Raw genomic sequence first — 17,717 nt, forward strand, 5'->3', positions numbered from 1 at the left:
ATAAAATCACTATTAGGATATTGATATTAATACATTAAATTTTGATAGTCTGAAAAATTGTCTTTCAAAAATTCAGTACCAATTTTAAAAGGTGATCATTACTTCTAAATAAAAGTAAAAGAATGTTTGTGCATTCTTTTTCAGGCATTAAATTTTTTTCTTTTAAATATTTTTGACCCCCAGTTAATTAAAAATGTAGTAAGAGGAATAAGGATTACATAGAGGAGAAATATACAGTAGAGAGAGAAGTAGAACGAGAAGAGTAGGGAATAGAAAATATTAAGCAAGCTACACAAGAAGATGGGAACATTTATTTAAGGTATTGCTGTGTCTCCTACCCAAAGGAGGCTGAAGAGGATGCCCGGTTTTAGAACACCAGCCCACGGGGTGAATATCAGGAGAATCTGCGTCTATCCAGTAATCATAGCAACTATTCCAGCCATCAAAGTGAACCTGGATCACAAAAGGAAATTCACAGTACAATTCAGGTCACGAAAATTCTTACAGCAGAAGTTCTGCCCATGGTAACCATTTTCATTCTCTTCTACTTATATAGTAGATTTAATACCTATATAAGATAAATTGTTTCAACTATTTAAGTTACTTCATTCACAGTAGGAGAAAAAAGGCACTTCTGAACTATCTTCAACATATTATCTAACCATCATTAAACGTCTTGCCAAAGGCACTTGTTGGGCAATACCTCTACAGACATATTACGTATATCTCCCAATACTATAAGCAATTTGAGTACTTAACATCTTCATATGAGCAGCATCGAACACCCAATAAATAATCCTGAAGTAGTATTTATTTATTTATTTACTTATTTTGTGAGGAAGATCAGCCCTGTGCTAACATCTGCCAATCTTCCTCTTTTTTTTTTTTTTTTTTTTTTTGCTGAGGAAGACTGGCCCTGGGCTAACATCCATGCCCATCTTCCTCCACTTTATATGGGACGCCGCCACAGCACGGCTTTCCAAGCGGTGCATCCAGTGTGCGCCCGGGATCCAAACTACGCAGCGGCAGAGCGTGCTCACTTAACCACTTGGGCCACCTGCCAGGCCGGCCTGATCCAGAAGTAATAAATAACTCAGGGAAGGGAGGGAGGATGAGAAGGGAGAGTGGAGTGGCAGGAAGACCTTTCATATAAATGTCAAATCTCCTATAAGTATGCTAAAAAAAAGACTTTTAAAAAAAATTTCAATGCCCTACTAGAAATATACTCAGTTTACAAAATACTCCTCCATCAAATGCATTTTAAAATTTTTTTCTCATAAATATGATGTCTCTCAAAGAGGTTTTACAGAGTGGTCAGTGCTACCATCTTTATTGGCCACCATGTGAAAGGGCAGTTGATCTTTTAGGCATGGTCACTACGGATCAGCTACTTATCTTTTAAGTATTACATATTTTTTACCATTTAGAATGAAAGGATATGTGAAAATGCTATATATATATATTATTTTAAATCAAGTTTGCCAGCTAGACTTCCTTTTTAAAGTCTATGCATCTCTTACTCCTAACAAGACAATAGATGCCAGAAGGATAAAAAATTCAAACATTAAAAACTGAGTAAAATTCTAGAAGAATCCATGAGTGAATGTATTTGTAATCTTAGAGTGGGATAGCCTTTGTAAGCAAGACATCAAATTCAAAAGCCATAAAAGCAAAGACTGATCAATTTGACTACACCACAATTTAAATCTTCAGAATGGCAAATATGAGTGCAAGCAAGACGGAACACTCACAAGAAACCCAAAAAACACATTTGTTACACATGTGACAATGCCCTCTGTTCTTTAACTTATAAAAGCGTCATATATCAATATAAAAAGATGAAAAATCCAATAAAAAGATGGAAAATAGATACAAATAGCTAATAAACAAGAAAACAAATATAAATGGTTAGTAAATATATGAAAAGATAATCAATTTCACTTATAACTAAAAATCCACAGGAGGAAATTCTTCTCCTCTCAACCTGCCAAAAATGCTCCATTTTGGTGATTCCTAGAGCTGGTGAGTCTGAGAATAAATGGACGTTCCCATAGACCATTGACAGGAATATTAATAGGACAAATATTCCTGGAGAGTTACTTGGCAATAATAACCAACACTTTAAATATATCATCTTTGACTTCATAATCTCAATAACCTGACTCATTGTTTGCAGTAGAAAACAACCAGAGCGTCCACCACCAGGAGACTGGTTAAATAAATTATAGTATATTTATATGATGGAACAGTGCAAAGTTGTTAAAGTACATATATATGGGTTCAGAATAACTTGCAATAAATCCACTTTCTCAAGCTTAGAAATAAATTAATCCTAGAATCAAAACCCCATAGAATTCCAGACCTGGAAGAAATCATGGATATTATCTTAAAGAGGAGATCACACAGCTGATTGGGAGGAGTAACCAACCTAAAATTCAAGGATCCCAAATAAAATTCATCATTCACGTACAGTGAGTATAGAAGCGGCACTTGAAAGTTATTTAACTCAAAACACCCTTTCTTTCCCCTGATCAAACACAACGTCAACTAACACTGAGAATGATATAATTTTCCAAAAATATCAATGTATGTTATCATTGCCACCAATAAATGAGCAGTCATAATTCAGAGCATTATAGTACATTTAAAATATTCTAATTCTCAACTAATCATCAGGTGATTCCTCTAGCCTACTAGAAACATGAAACTCTAATGTTTTCCCATCTTGCTATTCCTAAATTCCATTCCTTCTACACTGGAATCAACGTTCATATAACTCATGCTCCCATTTGTTGTAGATATACTAGCAAATTTTACAAAATTCAGCTATATTCCTATAAACTCAATCCTAACAAGTAAATGGTTCTCCACCCTGGATACACACCAGATTTACTTGTGAATACTGAAAAAGAGGGAAAAAAAAGGCTGAGCCCATCCCAGGAGGTTCTGAATCCATAGAATTGGCCTGGGCCCTGTGCATACACATGGTGTTTACTGGACTAAGTAACTCTGCTGTGCACTCAGATTTTGACTCACTGGGACTAATAGGAAATCACTGTACAACAACAGCCTCCAAAAATCTTGATATCATCATAAATAAAAGGGTTCCTTAATTTTCCTCACATATACCCTTAAGAATGTTACATTGGAGCTATTATATCTAGCGATACCAAACCCCTTCCTAGTTTTCATCAAAACTGTCATCTCAATTTGGCAATGAAAAGTCATGTATCTGGGATTAATATGCCTTAATATTGTAGATAAATCTAACACCTCCTACAAATGAGGTTGGCAGGCAATCTGAAGGATTTTACTGATTTAAGGGTTAAATTTCAGAGATAAAATTTAGTTTAGATATTATGAACAGTGGTAACAATAAAATTCTCTGATAAGTAGCAAATGCCTTTAAAAACTGCTATCTGAAACTATGTAAAAATTAATAATATATGCAAAAAATATTAACATTAACTCTAATAATAGTCTCACTCTGGAAGCCCAGATGAAATAACTTTATTAAGGTTATGCAGTTTCATTTCATCTTTTGTAACTTTTCCTACTTCAGTCCTGCCACGTTAAGAGGTTTTAAACAAACAAAAAATCAGACACTCCAGTAATGTTAAGTGATAGTTTCATTCTTCCTGGATATTATTTTGAAATGAAATCAAACGTCTAACAAAGAGTAGCAAGGGAAGACACATAAACACACAACATGAAATATTTAAAAATTTTACAAACACAAAAAGGACATACAAAAATATTTATAATAGAAATGTTCCACTATAAATACAATTATATGTAAAATCAACTCAGCAATGATGCTGAATTTAATTAAAATTCGAAAGAGAATAGATGATTTTGGATCAAAGTGTAGTATGAATGATTTAACTCATACATATTTGAAGTTATAGTTTAGGAAACTGGACACATTTTTCACCTAGAAGTATAATCTGGACCCTTTATAAAAACTTAATACACGTTATTAACAATTTCAAGATTAAGATAATATTTTTAGAAAGCACACTTCAAAAATTTCTTTAAAAATAAACAAAGATTTGAGTGGATCTTCTGTCCAGGTGAAAGGCAACTCAGTAAAACACATTTTAGACCCAGGTGCTTATTTCCGCTCTCTTCTGAAATTAAAGTTATGTTTGAAAAAGTATAAACCCAGAAGGACAAATGGAGAAGCAAAGTAGCTGACAGGTGAGAAGTGACAATGGTGTGTGTGGAGGGAAGAATCAGGGGAAGGAGTGTGGACCTACTGGAGAGAGGGGGTGGGCTGCAACCCAGACGCCTAGAGAAGGAGCGAAGGGCCAGAGTGAACTGGTTCACAGTGCAGAACCAAGAAGGACTCAATCTGGAGGCAGGAGGTAGGTGAACAGGTCTGAAAAATGGCAGGATTGGCTCAAAGTCTGAATGTGGAGTGGTAGAACCCCTCAGTCCGCTCCCTTACCCACCCACCAAAGTAACTGCACCTTCAACAACCTTGCAGAAAAGCAGAGGTTTACTTTCTAGATCTATAATCATGGAGGCTCTGAATTTCAGGACAAAAGCGACGTGGTGATAGGCTGGAAAGAAAGTACAGGGACTAAGCGAGGGTCTGCAGAGTCTAACCCAGTCCTTCGCCCTGCCTTACACAGCGGCCACCAGGTTCGCCCTCCCCAGGGAGGAACCAGTAGAAATTGAAAGGCTCAGAGATAGGACCCAGATGCCGACAAATGGGGATATCCCTGTGACAAGGTGGCACTTTGCTTTCTTATCTCACAGTGAAGCCCACCAGTCAATAAGTCCCACTCATGAAAACAGCTAATTTTGAGTGCCTTTTTCTTAATGTGAATAGCCAATCAAAGACCTGACATTTGAGGACAGCCTCTAATATGAAAGCAGAGGCTAAACTAATTAACTAAGAGAAATTTAGAGGAAATAAGCAGGGAACAGAACAAAAACTATCACCAGTATCCTCAGATAAGAAACAATGTTGTTTCAGGAAATAAAAAGAGGATGCAGCTTAAAAGGGGGAGGGGAGAAGACTAGAAAATAAGAAAAAACTCTTGAAAACTAAAAACATCATAGGTGTAATTAAAAATGCAATATTTACACCTGAAATGTATACAATGTTATAAACCAATGTTACTGCAATAAATAAAAATAAAAAAAAATAAAAATAAATAAAATAAAAATGCAATATAAGGTTTGGAAAATAGAGTAGTTATCTCTAAGAAAGTAGAATTAAAAAATCAGAGAAGCACAACAAGAAAGAAAATACAGGAAAATCAGAGGGTGAATCCAAGAGTTTTAATACGAGGGTAGCAGAACTTCCAGAAAAGAGAAGAGAGGAGGAGAGAAGGAAGTCATCAAAACAATAACATAAGGACATTTCTAAAAATTAAAGGACATGAAACTCCATAGTGAAAGGGCACGCACACCCTGCATGATAAATAAAAGAAGACCCTCCCACCAAGACGCCAATACAAACATCAGAAACTCAAGGACAGAGAGAGGGTCCTACGAGCTTCCAGAAAGAGGCACATCACCCAGAGCGAAGGAATTGGAACAGCCTGGGCTGTCTTAAAAAAAAACACCCTGTTTGAGAAGACAGCAGAGCAACACTTTTAATTTCTGAGGATGTACAGTGACGGATGGCAACTAGACTTTTGGTGACGAACATGATGTAGTCTATACAGAAGTCAAAATATAATGATGTACACCTGAAATTTACATAATGTTATAAACCAGTGTGACCTCAATAATAAATAAATAAGCATTCAAAAACAATTCCTGAGGGGAAATGGTTCTCTACTTAGAATTCTACACCTAGTCACGGTGTGAATCAAATGTAAGATGAGTATAGTGACATTTTCAGGCATGTAAGGAGTCAAAAAATATGCTTCTCATCCTCCCTTTCTTCAACAGTTGTAAAAAGATGTGTTTTAGCAAGTTAAGAGTACCCTAAGAAAAACAAAGCATGCGATTCAGGAAAAATGAAATACAACACGGTCTGTCAGCAAAGGGAAGTGTCGAGATAAAAGCTCTGGACCAGGCTTAGAGGATAACCACCCGGGTTAGAGGAGGTGGCTATGAAGCTGTGAGAAAACAAGTTCAGGGGAAAAAAAGATACGGATAAGATTTAAAAATACACTTGAGCTTTTGACTGAAAGACATCTCAGATTTACTGGAGCATTTTTAAAAATCTAATAGTAAGAACATAGGCAATTTAAAACTCAAAACACAAAGTATTGACTCCAGGAAAAACAAAATGTCATTAAAAAAAAGATGACTTTGCTCAGCAGTGAACAAGATTCACTTACTCATAATAACATGAACATGCAAGAGTGAGAATAAAAAAGAAAAACAATGTGAAATAATGACTGAAAGGCCACGGGGAAGGGAAGATGGTGAGATCCAAATCCTGAACTACCATAACAGGAAGTCCGAAATAAACCATGTTGAAAAGTGATGGATTGAGAAATAGCAGAATACAGATATTAAATTAGAAAACTGGAGATAAAAAGTCATAAGCAAAAGCTAAAAGAGTTGAGCATTCTCTGGGAGCCAGACCTCAGGAAGGGGAGGGATGGGGCAGGACTGTATTATGTTCTGTCACCACAAACTAAAGACAAGAGCAAAAACATTCTGGTCATTTTTCTTCAATGGCATCTGATGAAATATAGGCAAGTTTAAAAATTTTTAACTAGAATAACTCACAGTGTGAAATATTATATATTATGTAATTTAAAAAGTTGATTCTATTTAACTTAAGAGTTGATTTTATACCTGGGAAACTTAAAATATTAAGCTACACTAATGACTTAGTTTCTATTTTCATCTGTCTCTTCTTAAAAAAGAAAAATAAGCATTCTTGCTGTATCATCTCCCATGTTATTAGAAAAACTCCTACTGTTGAAAGCTCCTATATTCTAGAAGTCTCTGATGAACCCTGAAACTGAGTCACTGGCTACTCACTGACCTTTTGAGGACTTCAGAAACACACAAATATGTGTTCAGCGGTTCACCCTGAGCTATGAAATTCACTCTAGTAATTACAAAAAGATGATTGTCAACTACACACCTCCTAGCCAGCTCTTTTTGGCTGTTAAAGATTGACCAGGATGTTGTACAGGGAAGAGAATTCAGCCAGAAGCAAAAAGAGCTGGATTCTAGTCTAAAATTCTCCCATTAACAAACTGAACCACCCACTTTTGACCTCTCTGGGCCAAAATATTCTCACATGTAAATTCCAAGAGTTAATCTAATTTTTTTTATTACAGAAGTAATATGTGTTCCTGAAACCAGATAATTAAAAAGAAAAACCTCATCATACATAATCCCAGCAAAGAAGCACTGTCATTATTTTGGCGTGCTTCTTTCCATAATTGTTTATGCACATACTCTTTTAAAAAACAGTATCAGACATCACACAGAATATTAAACCTGAATTTCTCACTTGCCAATATTAAATATTCTTCTAAAATATTTAACACTATATAGATATAGAGTAACTTACTTTACCCGCCGCCCACTGTGGTTGTTCCCAATGTTAAATAAAATAAACAGCACTGCTGTGTTCTCCTTGCTGCTTTTATCTTTGCCTATTCCCTTTGGTTATTCCCTTAACATAAATTCCTAGGACTGAAATTCCTGAATTCAAGGGTAAACATTCTAAGACTTTTGATATCTATCACCAAACTGCTCTCCAGAAAGACTGAGATACTTATATCCCTACCAGCTGTAAATGAGAATAGGCTTTTCATGCACTCAGACCAAAACACGTATTTTTTTTCAATTCTGACCAATTTGATTTGTAAAAATAATATATTGCCTAATTCTACATTTCTTTGATTACTAGTCTAGATTTTTAAAACAAATACTTCTAGTCCTAAAATACTCTGATTGCTTTATGGCTTACATTATTACCAAGGACAATTAACAAGAAAATACACTTGAAAAGGGTTAACACAGGCCTTCCGTCATTTATAAAATTTTCCAAAATGTTATATGATTATATAATCTTAACAATAGTGAATCAGATATTAAATTTCTCTTTTATAGAAATACCACATCTGTACGGGTTTTTCATGTTATTTTATAATTTACTTTCTCATATATTATCTCATTAGAGATAGGTGAGGCTGTGATGTATTATTTTTTTAAAAAAAAGCATAAACTTAGATTGCAACAGTCTAGGACTGTGACTTAGTTCTGCCACTGCCCGTAATTAATAGGTAATTCAATTACTCTTTCTGAGCCTCAGCCTCATTGATAAAACAGTGATAATAACATAAATCTCCCAAGTTGTGATCACAAATGTCAAATAATGGGAGACCACTTAAGTTACCCTGTAGAACATTAAGTAAATCCAACATCTTGCTGTTATTATAACTATTATTATTCCTAAAAGAAATTCTAAATGATTCTATAAAGTAAGCAGAATGCATATTGTTCTGGTTTGACAGTGAAATTAACACTGAAGCCAGAAACAAAGATGAGAACTTCTGGTGCCTCACCTGGAACTTTCAGATTTTACTTTATCATGCTTGGACATAACAAACTGAACCCATCTGCCTAAGCATTTGCTTACTTTATGAGAGGGATCTGACGTTTATTAATCCAACTCCAATTAACATCTGATTTTATTTAGAAAATTATTTCTCTTTACTCGTCCTATATTAAAAGGCAGAATATTCTTCTGAAAAGTCTACATCTAACACAACTCCATAAAAAAACATTAACCTTCAAGTTTTTTTAAAAAGAGCATACTACTGGAGAAAGAAGTATTATATTCAGAAGAAATTTTTCTTTTATTTACATAAGAAGTTTTCTCTTTAATTATTTAGAGAAAAGGAAAAAACTGGATAAATACTGACCTACAAAGACGTATGGCCACTTAATTTGCATATTCCTATGGTTTTACTAATTTAATTCTAGGACTTCACAAATTGAACATCTGCTAAAGTTTCCACCCAAGATGTCTTGTAACAAAGACAAAACAAGACCACAACAGAGAAGACTTACTTTTATTCGGTGGTCATCCGTGTCTGCCACTGTTGTGACTCTAACAAACATGGGATTTCTTTTGTCTACGACCTCAAGCTTCATTTTTTTCTGGAATCCATGTGGAGGTTTCTGCCATAACAGAAAATTTTACACAATGAGATGTGGAGGAAGAGAAGGTGGGCTCTATGTCACAAAGATAGAAAAAGATGAGCTATTTACAGAACTAGCCTTTCAAACTCAAGTTTCTAGAGTGACTTTGGACTTCACCCTCCCTATCAAAACACACAATCCGAGTCCCATGGCCAAGGCTGTAGGCAATAGAAACAGCCCGACCACCTGCCGGAGCAGCAAACAGAAAGCAACAGATCTTAAGACTAAATTAAAAATATTGTGGTTATTTGATTAGCCATAGGGAAGGCAAGTCATTTTTCTCATTAGTCAAAAGGAGGTGTCTTGGCAAAAATCAACAAGCATGAAAATTATTTTTAAAAAGAGAGCGGATGAACATTAAAGTGGCAGATGAGACACAGAGATTAGAAGTGGTAATGAGACCAAAAAGCAGACGTCTTTTAAAAAAGAAAATTAGCAATCAAAATGTACAACATGGACTGGCTCTAGCAAGAACAGGAGGACCTTTGTCCTGCACCTAGCAGAAACCTGGAAACCTCTGAAAAAGTCACAGGCAGTAGAAGGCAGGGGGACTGTTTGGTATGTCAGGCAAATTTCTTAAATTTTCTGAGCTTCACATCCCTCCTCTGTAAAATGGTTGTAATAGAATTGTTGCTCTGAATATTAAGCATGAAATTTATGTAAAAGATACAAAACAATCAATGCAAGGCCCCTAAAAGCCAAACTAGAGCAGTCTCAGTTTTCTCTCTGATACCAGTGTGACACTAGATATGCAGACTGATCTCCATGTAATTTTACCCAGTTCAAAGTAAATGTAATGCTGTTCTTCTTCGACTAGCCTAAGTTAAAGTTAGAGAGTCAGATAAAAATTCATAAATAAGGCATACCTCCAAACATAATTCATTTTTAAATCCTGAATCTACTATCAGATGGAATCATATACATTCTTTCATATGGCTTTTCTTTGTGTAATATACTTTTTCTCTCAAAAATTTTTGATGTTCTTTTCTTCTATATTTGGGACAATATCTACTCATTAATTCTGTCATTAAAAACTCTGGCAATTTATACACAAAAGGATCATTTAAAGAAAAATGTTGTTTGTGACAGACTAATTATGTCACAATAAAAAAATTTTTTTTTAATATTTCATATATCTTTCTTTTCCTTTAAACTTATGGGAAAATATAAATTATAAAGCGAGCTGTTAGAGACGAAAAAAATTTAAAAATACATTTCATTTCTTATTCTTCCCTTATATAGAAATGAAGTTTACTTTGAATCTTAATAAATTACATGTGAGAAGCAATGACCTTGGGTTAGGAAGATATTACAATAAAAGCAGACAACCTTGGATTTGGTAATTAACCGTGCTGACTTACAGCAATAAAATAAAAACAGAATCTCCACTTGCCATAAACAAATCAAAAGAATTATCAAACATAATTTTCATTAGAAAACAATGTCCTGTCTTGTTCTGGTTTTTCAGAATATCCAGCTGGAAACAGAGGAGTCTGCTGCAAGGTCACAACAACTCACTTCACGCCCATTCCGCAGATTTATTTCCAAAGAGACTTGAAATTCCAAAATGGAAATATTTTTTAAACGCCAACGACAAAAACCCCAGTGGCAATTCTGACTTTCAAAATTGTAAAAATTCAAAAATATCTTCTTATTTAATCTTGTTTCCCTCCCATTTCTACTCTGGTTCACCAGCACACTCTCTCTTTCTGTTCTTAAGTTTCAGTGAATGAACACTATCATCAACACAAATTAATCAAAGAGTGTAAAATACATTAACCCACCACTTTGAAAGCTCTTGCAGGAGCAGGTGAAGAATTGGTTTCTTCTAAGTATTTATCCCAAGAAAAATGTTTCACGTTTGGATAACCTGAGAATGAAAAAAAAAGTACATCCTATCAGGTTTAACCAAAATGATAGTGAGAACCAGAAACTGACCTGTGCAAATTATGAGATATTGTTATCATTATAATCTAGGAAATTATGTTCATATTACACATAACAACTTGCAACTAGTTACATATTCAGAACTATTTGTAATAATTAAATTGCTTTCATCTTGATCATGCTTTCTCTATTACCTTTCAAATGAAAATTTAACATGTATGTATATGTATAATTTACATTCTCAGGTAAGGATAATCTTGCATACAAGACATACACACATAAATGCCCTTCAATCAGCAATTTTACTCCTACTAATCCATTAAAATCTCATATGTGTAGAAAGACAATAATGCACCAATTTCTGTTAATGTGAAAATGTAAAAACAAGTGAAAATCAATATAGAAATGTGCAAAAAAATACACAGTTTATACGAAATAGAAGGTGTTTATTAAAAAGAATGAGAGATTTATATATACTAATATGTGAAATATTCCAGGAACATCATCATATTGTTAGGTCAAACGAGCAAAATCAGAGCATGAAACAGTACCAATAGAATACGTAACAATAACTATCCTTCCTTCCTCCTGCCCCCTTTTGTTTCCTCCCGAGTCCAGAACCTATTTGAGAGGCATGGGCAGGAATTAATGGTGGCCCAGCAGGGTGGGAAATTGGCCACAGAAAGGGGACTGAAAAAATAAGTAAATACACTGCAAATAAAGGAAGCCAGGTTTCTCACTGCCTGAAGGAGAGGTATAAAAATGGGAAATGGAAAACTAGAATGAACTTAGTAGTACTGGATACGAAGTGGAGCTAATGATATAAATTCATTGCTTTCAATATGTCTCAATAGATATAGAAATAAACATAAATATACATTTTTTAGATTTTTACATAAACATATTTCCTAACTATGTCCACTGAGAGGTCGGAAGCAGCAACACCCCAGTAGCAATGAGCACATCTACTGGCCAGATCTTAGTTTCTAAATATCATTCTCTACTAAAGAGAACCAGGGAGAAATGGCTGACTTCAGAGTTGGATCAGGGCCCGAAAGTAGGAAGTTCTCAAAAAATGATAAGAACATGTCAAAAGGACTTGGTAACCACCTTAAGGGGGCTCCCACTGGCCAAATCTGAGAAAATCTGGACATGAAAATAAATAATGCTAGTAATGCACTGTAACTCATCTACAGGTCTATGCTGACATAAATAATTGAATAAATAAATGGGAAAATGAGAAAGCTAGTCTTCGCAGAAGAATATTAACTAATTACGTACAAGAAATGATAGAACAAGAAAAATTACCATTCAGCAACTCTCAGAATAATAATTCATATTACATTAGTGGAGAAGCCTGGCAAACATCATCTTGATCAATTAATGGTAAAAGATCAGTAATGAGACAAATTGACACCATGTGCCACCTGAGAGGATGCAATGAGAAGATAGCATTGTTTCTGTGATGTTCCTGCCAAAAACGCATAAGCTGGGCCTAACCATGAGGAAACACCAAGCACACTCAAATTAAGTAATATTCTACAAAAGGACTCATCTGTAATCCTCAAACATACTGAGGTCATGAAAGTCAAGGAGAACCTAATTCAAAGAGACTAGAGGGATATGACAACGAAGTGCAATGCCTGATCCTTTTGCTAGAAATGACATCATTGGTACAACTAACAAACTTGAATGGGTTTCTGGGTCAAGAGTATAGAAGAGTTCTGCACTGTACTTGCAACTTTTCTGTACATCTGAAATAGTTTCAAAATAAAAGTTTAAAAAGTAAATACACAAACGCATTTCAATGTATATAAACATTTTATAACATATTTTTAAAGACTATATCTTGCACAATTTAAATATACTAAAACTGATTAGGCATATATGCACATATGTGTATACAGAGAGGCAAAAAAGGCTTTTCTGGAAAGATACAATGACAACCTATTAAACTATTAAGAGAGATAACAGTGATCATCTCTATTTTCACTCAACTTTTAAAAACAAGCATGTATTAATGCACAATTTGGATAATTAAAAATAAAAATCATTTTAAAAGGCATGAAGATTTTAATTTCAGAAAAAGGAGAGCAGCTATGTTATATGCTTAGAGGGAACATCCACATGGATGGGGTAGCCAGCAGGGCTGCTAAGGGGACTGAGCCAGGAAGCAGCAGGGGTGTCGGGAGAGCAGCTGCCTAGGAAGACAGGGTATGAGGATCCCTTCTTTTCAGACAGGAGATCAGAGATGGCCAGGAATCTGCCCTTAGTGAAAAGAGACCAGAGAAAGAGCATCTTTTTTGTCGTGGGGCCAAAGAGCAGAGTCACATCAGCACAGGCTCTGCAAACCAGTTTCATTATTTGGCAGGTTTTTTTTTTTTTTTAAAGTTCTTTTTTATGGTAAAATACATATCACATAAAATTTACCATTTTAACCAATTTTAGGTGCAGTCAGTATACCTATATTCACACTGTTGTGTGTGTGGCACTTTTTAACATGCAATTTTATATTTTCTTTATTTGTCAAAAAGCTATGTATTTTCTCTTCTATTGAATTATAAAAGTCCATGAAAGGAGACAGATGTCTTGGTTATCTGCTTCATGTAAGAAGTCAGCAACAATGCCTTACCCTACCCCTTCCCAGGGTACCGAAGCCAGTGCTATGAAGACATAATCTGGAACCTGTCTTCACTGGTTCTCTGTTTATTTTCCAGATCCCTGATTATGACCAAAAAAGTGGTAAGGAGAAAAAAGATCAATATCAACTTGGAAAATCTAAAAGAATCCTCGCAGCAATTTAGACGGTGATAGTGGTCAATCATTATTCACCGGTTTCTAATATTACATAAGTCCCAGGACACAGGCGGGCTGAACAGGAGCAATCTCCCTGACAGCACCACACCTGGGCCGTGGAACCATTAATACCTTGCTTTAACACTTTATGGTTTATGCAAATGCTCTTTCATCTTCAACACAGCTCTGCAATCAGTAAAGAACAGGGGCTTCTGTCCCTTAACATATGAGAAAACTCAGAAAGCAGAGGGGACTCTGCTGGCCCATCACAGGAGTGGTTGGTCTCCTGAGTGAGTAAATGATCAGACACGAACCAAAACACAGTACCAAGGGACTGGGGACAAGCCTAAAGATGAACCCAGCTGTTAGAATGGAATGCGACAAGCATTTGAAGCTCCAAGCTGAGTCTTTGCTGTTTACATGCTGCGGGCAGCATCCACACCACAGCTCCTAGCAAACCAAGGAGCCATCCGTTCCCTGTGTTAAGGGCAGTCTCCATCACTCACAGAAGTCTCCACAGCAACCACCTACGCACAGCGATACTCTGCGTTAGCTGACGACCCTGCCTTTTCATATCAGCAGCAGCCATGGCACCTTAAACAGTGAGATGCTCAGAAACTCACTGTCTTGATCATGATGAAGTCACAGAATCTGCTCTTTAGCACAAGAAAACGAACTCAAAATGACATACAACAAGGAGACTATTCATCAGCGGTTATCTGAGAGAGTGAATAACTGAGAAGGCAGGCTCTACGGCCAGAGGCAGACAGCCGAAGTACCTGAAAACTTCAAAGAACAGAGAAGTACCACTAGCACAAAGGTGCACAATCTGTTTTGGAACCAGGAATCACAAGAGAAAAAGGAAAAGTGAACGTGCGAGTTCTGATCCAGGAATAAAAGATCGCAAGCCTCAAGTTCCCACTTCACTGTAACATCGTGCTTTTGCCAGAACTGACCCTGACACGTGGGTCAGGGCTCCACCCACAAGCGCTGTTCCCTACATCCAATTTTCTATACTCATCCACGCCTGAGACAACTCATTCACTTCTATGGTTGGACAATACATTTAAATGTATATTAATAAAGTCTAGAAATGAATTTCAACTTGAGAAATGAAAGAATTTTTAAAACGGAACATTTTTCCAAAGAAGACAAAATTTGAGACTGCATTATGGACTAAGCCAACGCTTATATACTTTCAAATGTATCAGAGGTCAGCCAACTACAGGCTGGCTGCCTGTTTTTGCAAATAAACTTTTACTGCAACACAACTCTGCTCATCTGTTTATGTATTGTCTATGGCTGCTTTTGTGCTACAAATGAATTGAGTAGTTCTAACAGAGACTGTATGGCCCACAAAGCCAAAAATATTTCCTATCTGGCCCTCCGCAGAAAAAGTTTGCCACCTCCTGATGTACATGAATAATATTAGATGCAGGTCGGCCCCGTGGCTTAGTGGTTAACTGGGCGCGCTCCGCTGCTGGCGGCCCAGGTTCGGATCCGGGGCGCACACCGACGCACCGCTTCTCCAGCCATGCTGAGGCCGCGTCCCACATACATCAACTAGAAGGATGTGCAGCTATGACATACAACTATCTACTGGGGCTTTGGGGGGAAAATAAATAAATAAATAAATAAAATCTTAAAAAAAAAATAATAATAATATTAGATGCATAATAAGCACAAACCTGGAGGGGTGATAAGGGTTCTTCTGTGTTCTTTACACCAACCAACTGGATGAATGTGTGGACTAGAGGCTTCACACCTGTAGGTTAAATAAATTAAAAAACTGTAATTACCAGGATAAATTCTCAAATGCTAGTAAGAGTAGAACATGTTAGAGATCACGGATACCTTACACAGTGTTCTATTTATTACAATCTATCTAATTTGAAAAAAACCTCGCTAAACCAAAGGATCTCTCACTCTTCCGATATATTAACACCAAGTAGATTTTTATTAGATAAATATCAAATGGATTTGACACCAGGCAAACAGTTTTCATTCCCCCACTAATTTTGTTATATTCTGCAACTTCAAATATAGCAAAAATTCAAAGATAATGTCAGTAAGATTAAGAATTTCTATTCATAAAAATCCTGTAGAAAAATAAACATGTACACATAAATAATCATGTATACACAGGCAAGCTAAAATTACTTCAGCATCTCGAAGGGCAGATGTGCAAAAGCAGGAAGCTTGATCACCCACAAAAACCAAACGTGTTATTTCTCCCACCCAGTGGAATGGCAGAGACCAGGTGTTAAGACAGGGCATTCCTGTCTTTCTCTCACCTCTTTTCTTCTCCTCTCTGTCATCTTTACTTCAGTCTAGATATATTTTTCCAAAGCCTCCTTATCAGTACGCATATCTGGTACATCTGATTCCTTGCTCCTAACCAAACTTGTTCTATGCTTTCCTCATCTCAACATGTAACATGTTTCATTCATTCATTCACTCACTCATTCATTAAAATATTGAGTGCTCATGATGTGCCAGGCTCTGGGAGAGGCATTGAGGTACAGTAGCAGATAAAGCAGATACAAAGTTCCTGCTTTTGTGGAGCTGACAGTGTTGTGGGAAGAGAGAGGAAACAAACAAACAAATATATACTCCGGTGGCACAATGCCACACAAAGAAGTGGAGTAGGAAAGGTGGTCCTTTATAGCATAGTCAAGATGGCCTCTCAAATAAAGTGACACCTGAAGGAAGCGAAGAAAGAGAGAACTGAGTCACTTAAATACATAAAGGAAAGCCATCCCATGCAGAGGGGACAGCAAGGACAAAGGCTATGGGGTAGGAGTCTGGGAGGGCTGGCAGGAATAGACTGAGGGAGGCAGAAAATGTAAACCATATCAGGGAGGGCCTTTAGGCCATAGTAAGGTCTTGAGATTTCACTCAGGGTAAAATGATGTTTACTAAACATCATGTGGAGGGTTCCAGGCAGAGGAGTGGCATCATCTGCTTCATGTTTTACAGTAATTATTCTGACTGCTTTGCAGACAATCAACCACACTGAGAACAAGAGAACAGGCTGTTCAAGGCTTCTGCACGAGTTGATGATGGTGGCCTGAACCAGTGTGTGGGTAGTGAAGATAAGAACTGACCATATTTTAAGGTCAATATTTTAAAGGAAGAACCAACAGGATATGCTGATAGAGTTGATACAGAATGTGAATGAAATGAAGAAGTCTATGACATTCCAAGGTTTTGGGCACGGACAACCAGAAGAATGTAGTTGCCATTTTCTTTTTTTTTTTTTTTTTTTGGTGAGGAGATCAGCCCTGAGCTAACATCCGCCAATCCTCCTCCTTTTTTGCTGAGGAAGACGGCCCTGGGCTAACATCGGTGCCTATCTTCCTCCACTTTATATGGGAGGCCGCCACAGCATGGCTTACCAAGCAAGCAGTGCGTCGGTGCGCGCCCGGGATCCGAACCAGCGAACCCTGGGCCGCCGCAGCGGAGCGCGCGCACCTAACCGCTTGCGCCACCGGGCCGGCCCCAGTAGTTGCCATTTTCTGAGATAGAAAGAATGCAAGCACAGTCTTTGGCATTCCAAATGGTGAATGAAGAGTTCTGTTATGGACAGATGTTTGACAACCAGGTAAAGATGTCAAGTAGATAATTAGCATAAAAATCTGGAGTTCAAGGGCAAGATCAAGGCTAAAAATACAAATTTGGGAGTCATCAGCATTTGGGATGGTATTTAAGGTCATGAGCAGAGATGAGAGCGTCCAGAGAATGAGTATAGAGAGAGAACAGAAGGGGCTGGAGGCCAAAAAGTCCAAGAAGGAATGATTATAAAGTAAGAGAAGCAAAGAAAGAAGAAAGAAACCAACTGGGCCAAATGGTGCTGCTAGATCAAAAAAGAGAGGAAACAAGAACTGATCACC

General features: G+C 36.7%; 1 protein-coding gene across 7 annotated transcripts in view; it reads right to left on the minus strand.

Annotated features, from left to right (window-relative positions):
- L3MBTL3 (L3MBTL histone methyl-lysine binding protein 3) overlaps nt 1-17,717 on the minus strand; it is a 115,024-nt gene that overhangs the window by 42,100 nt on the left and 55,207 nt on the right. For all 7 annotated transcript variants that reach the window (XM_058566307.1, XM_058566301.1, XM_058566304.1 and 4 more), the window contains 4 exons: nt 15,513-15,589; nt 10,926-11,011; nt 9,010-9,120; nt 339-453 (listed from right to left, as the gene is read on the minus strand). In XM_058566307.1, coding sequence (XP_058422290.1) covers nt 339-453; nt 9,010-9,120; nt 10,926-11,011; nt 15,513-15,589 — 389 coding nt within the window. The remainder of the gene's footprint in view (nt 1-338; nt 454-9,009; nt 9,121-10,925; nt 11,012-15,512; nt 15,590-17,717) is intronic.

This window comes from Diceros bicornis, chromosome 23 (assembly GCF_020826845.1).
Source record: "Diceros bicornis minor isolate mBicDic1 chromosome 23, mDicBic1.mat.cur, whole genome shotgun sequence".
Classification (NCBI taxonomy): domain Eukaryota; kingdom Metazoa; phylum Chordata; class Mammalia; order Perissodactyla; family Rhinocerotidae; genus Diceros; species Diceros bicornis.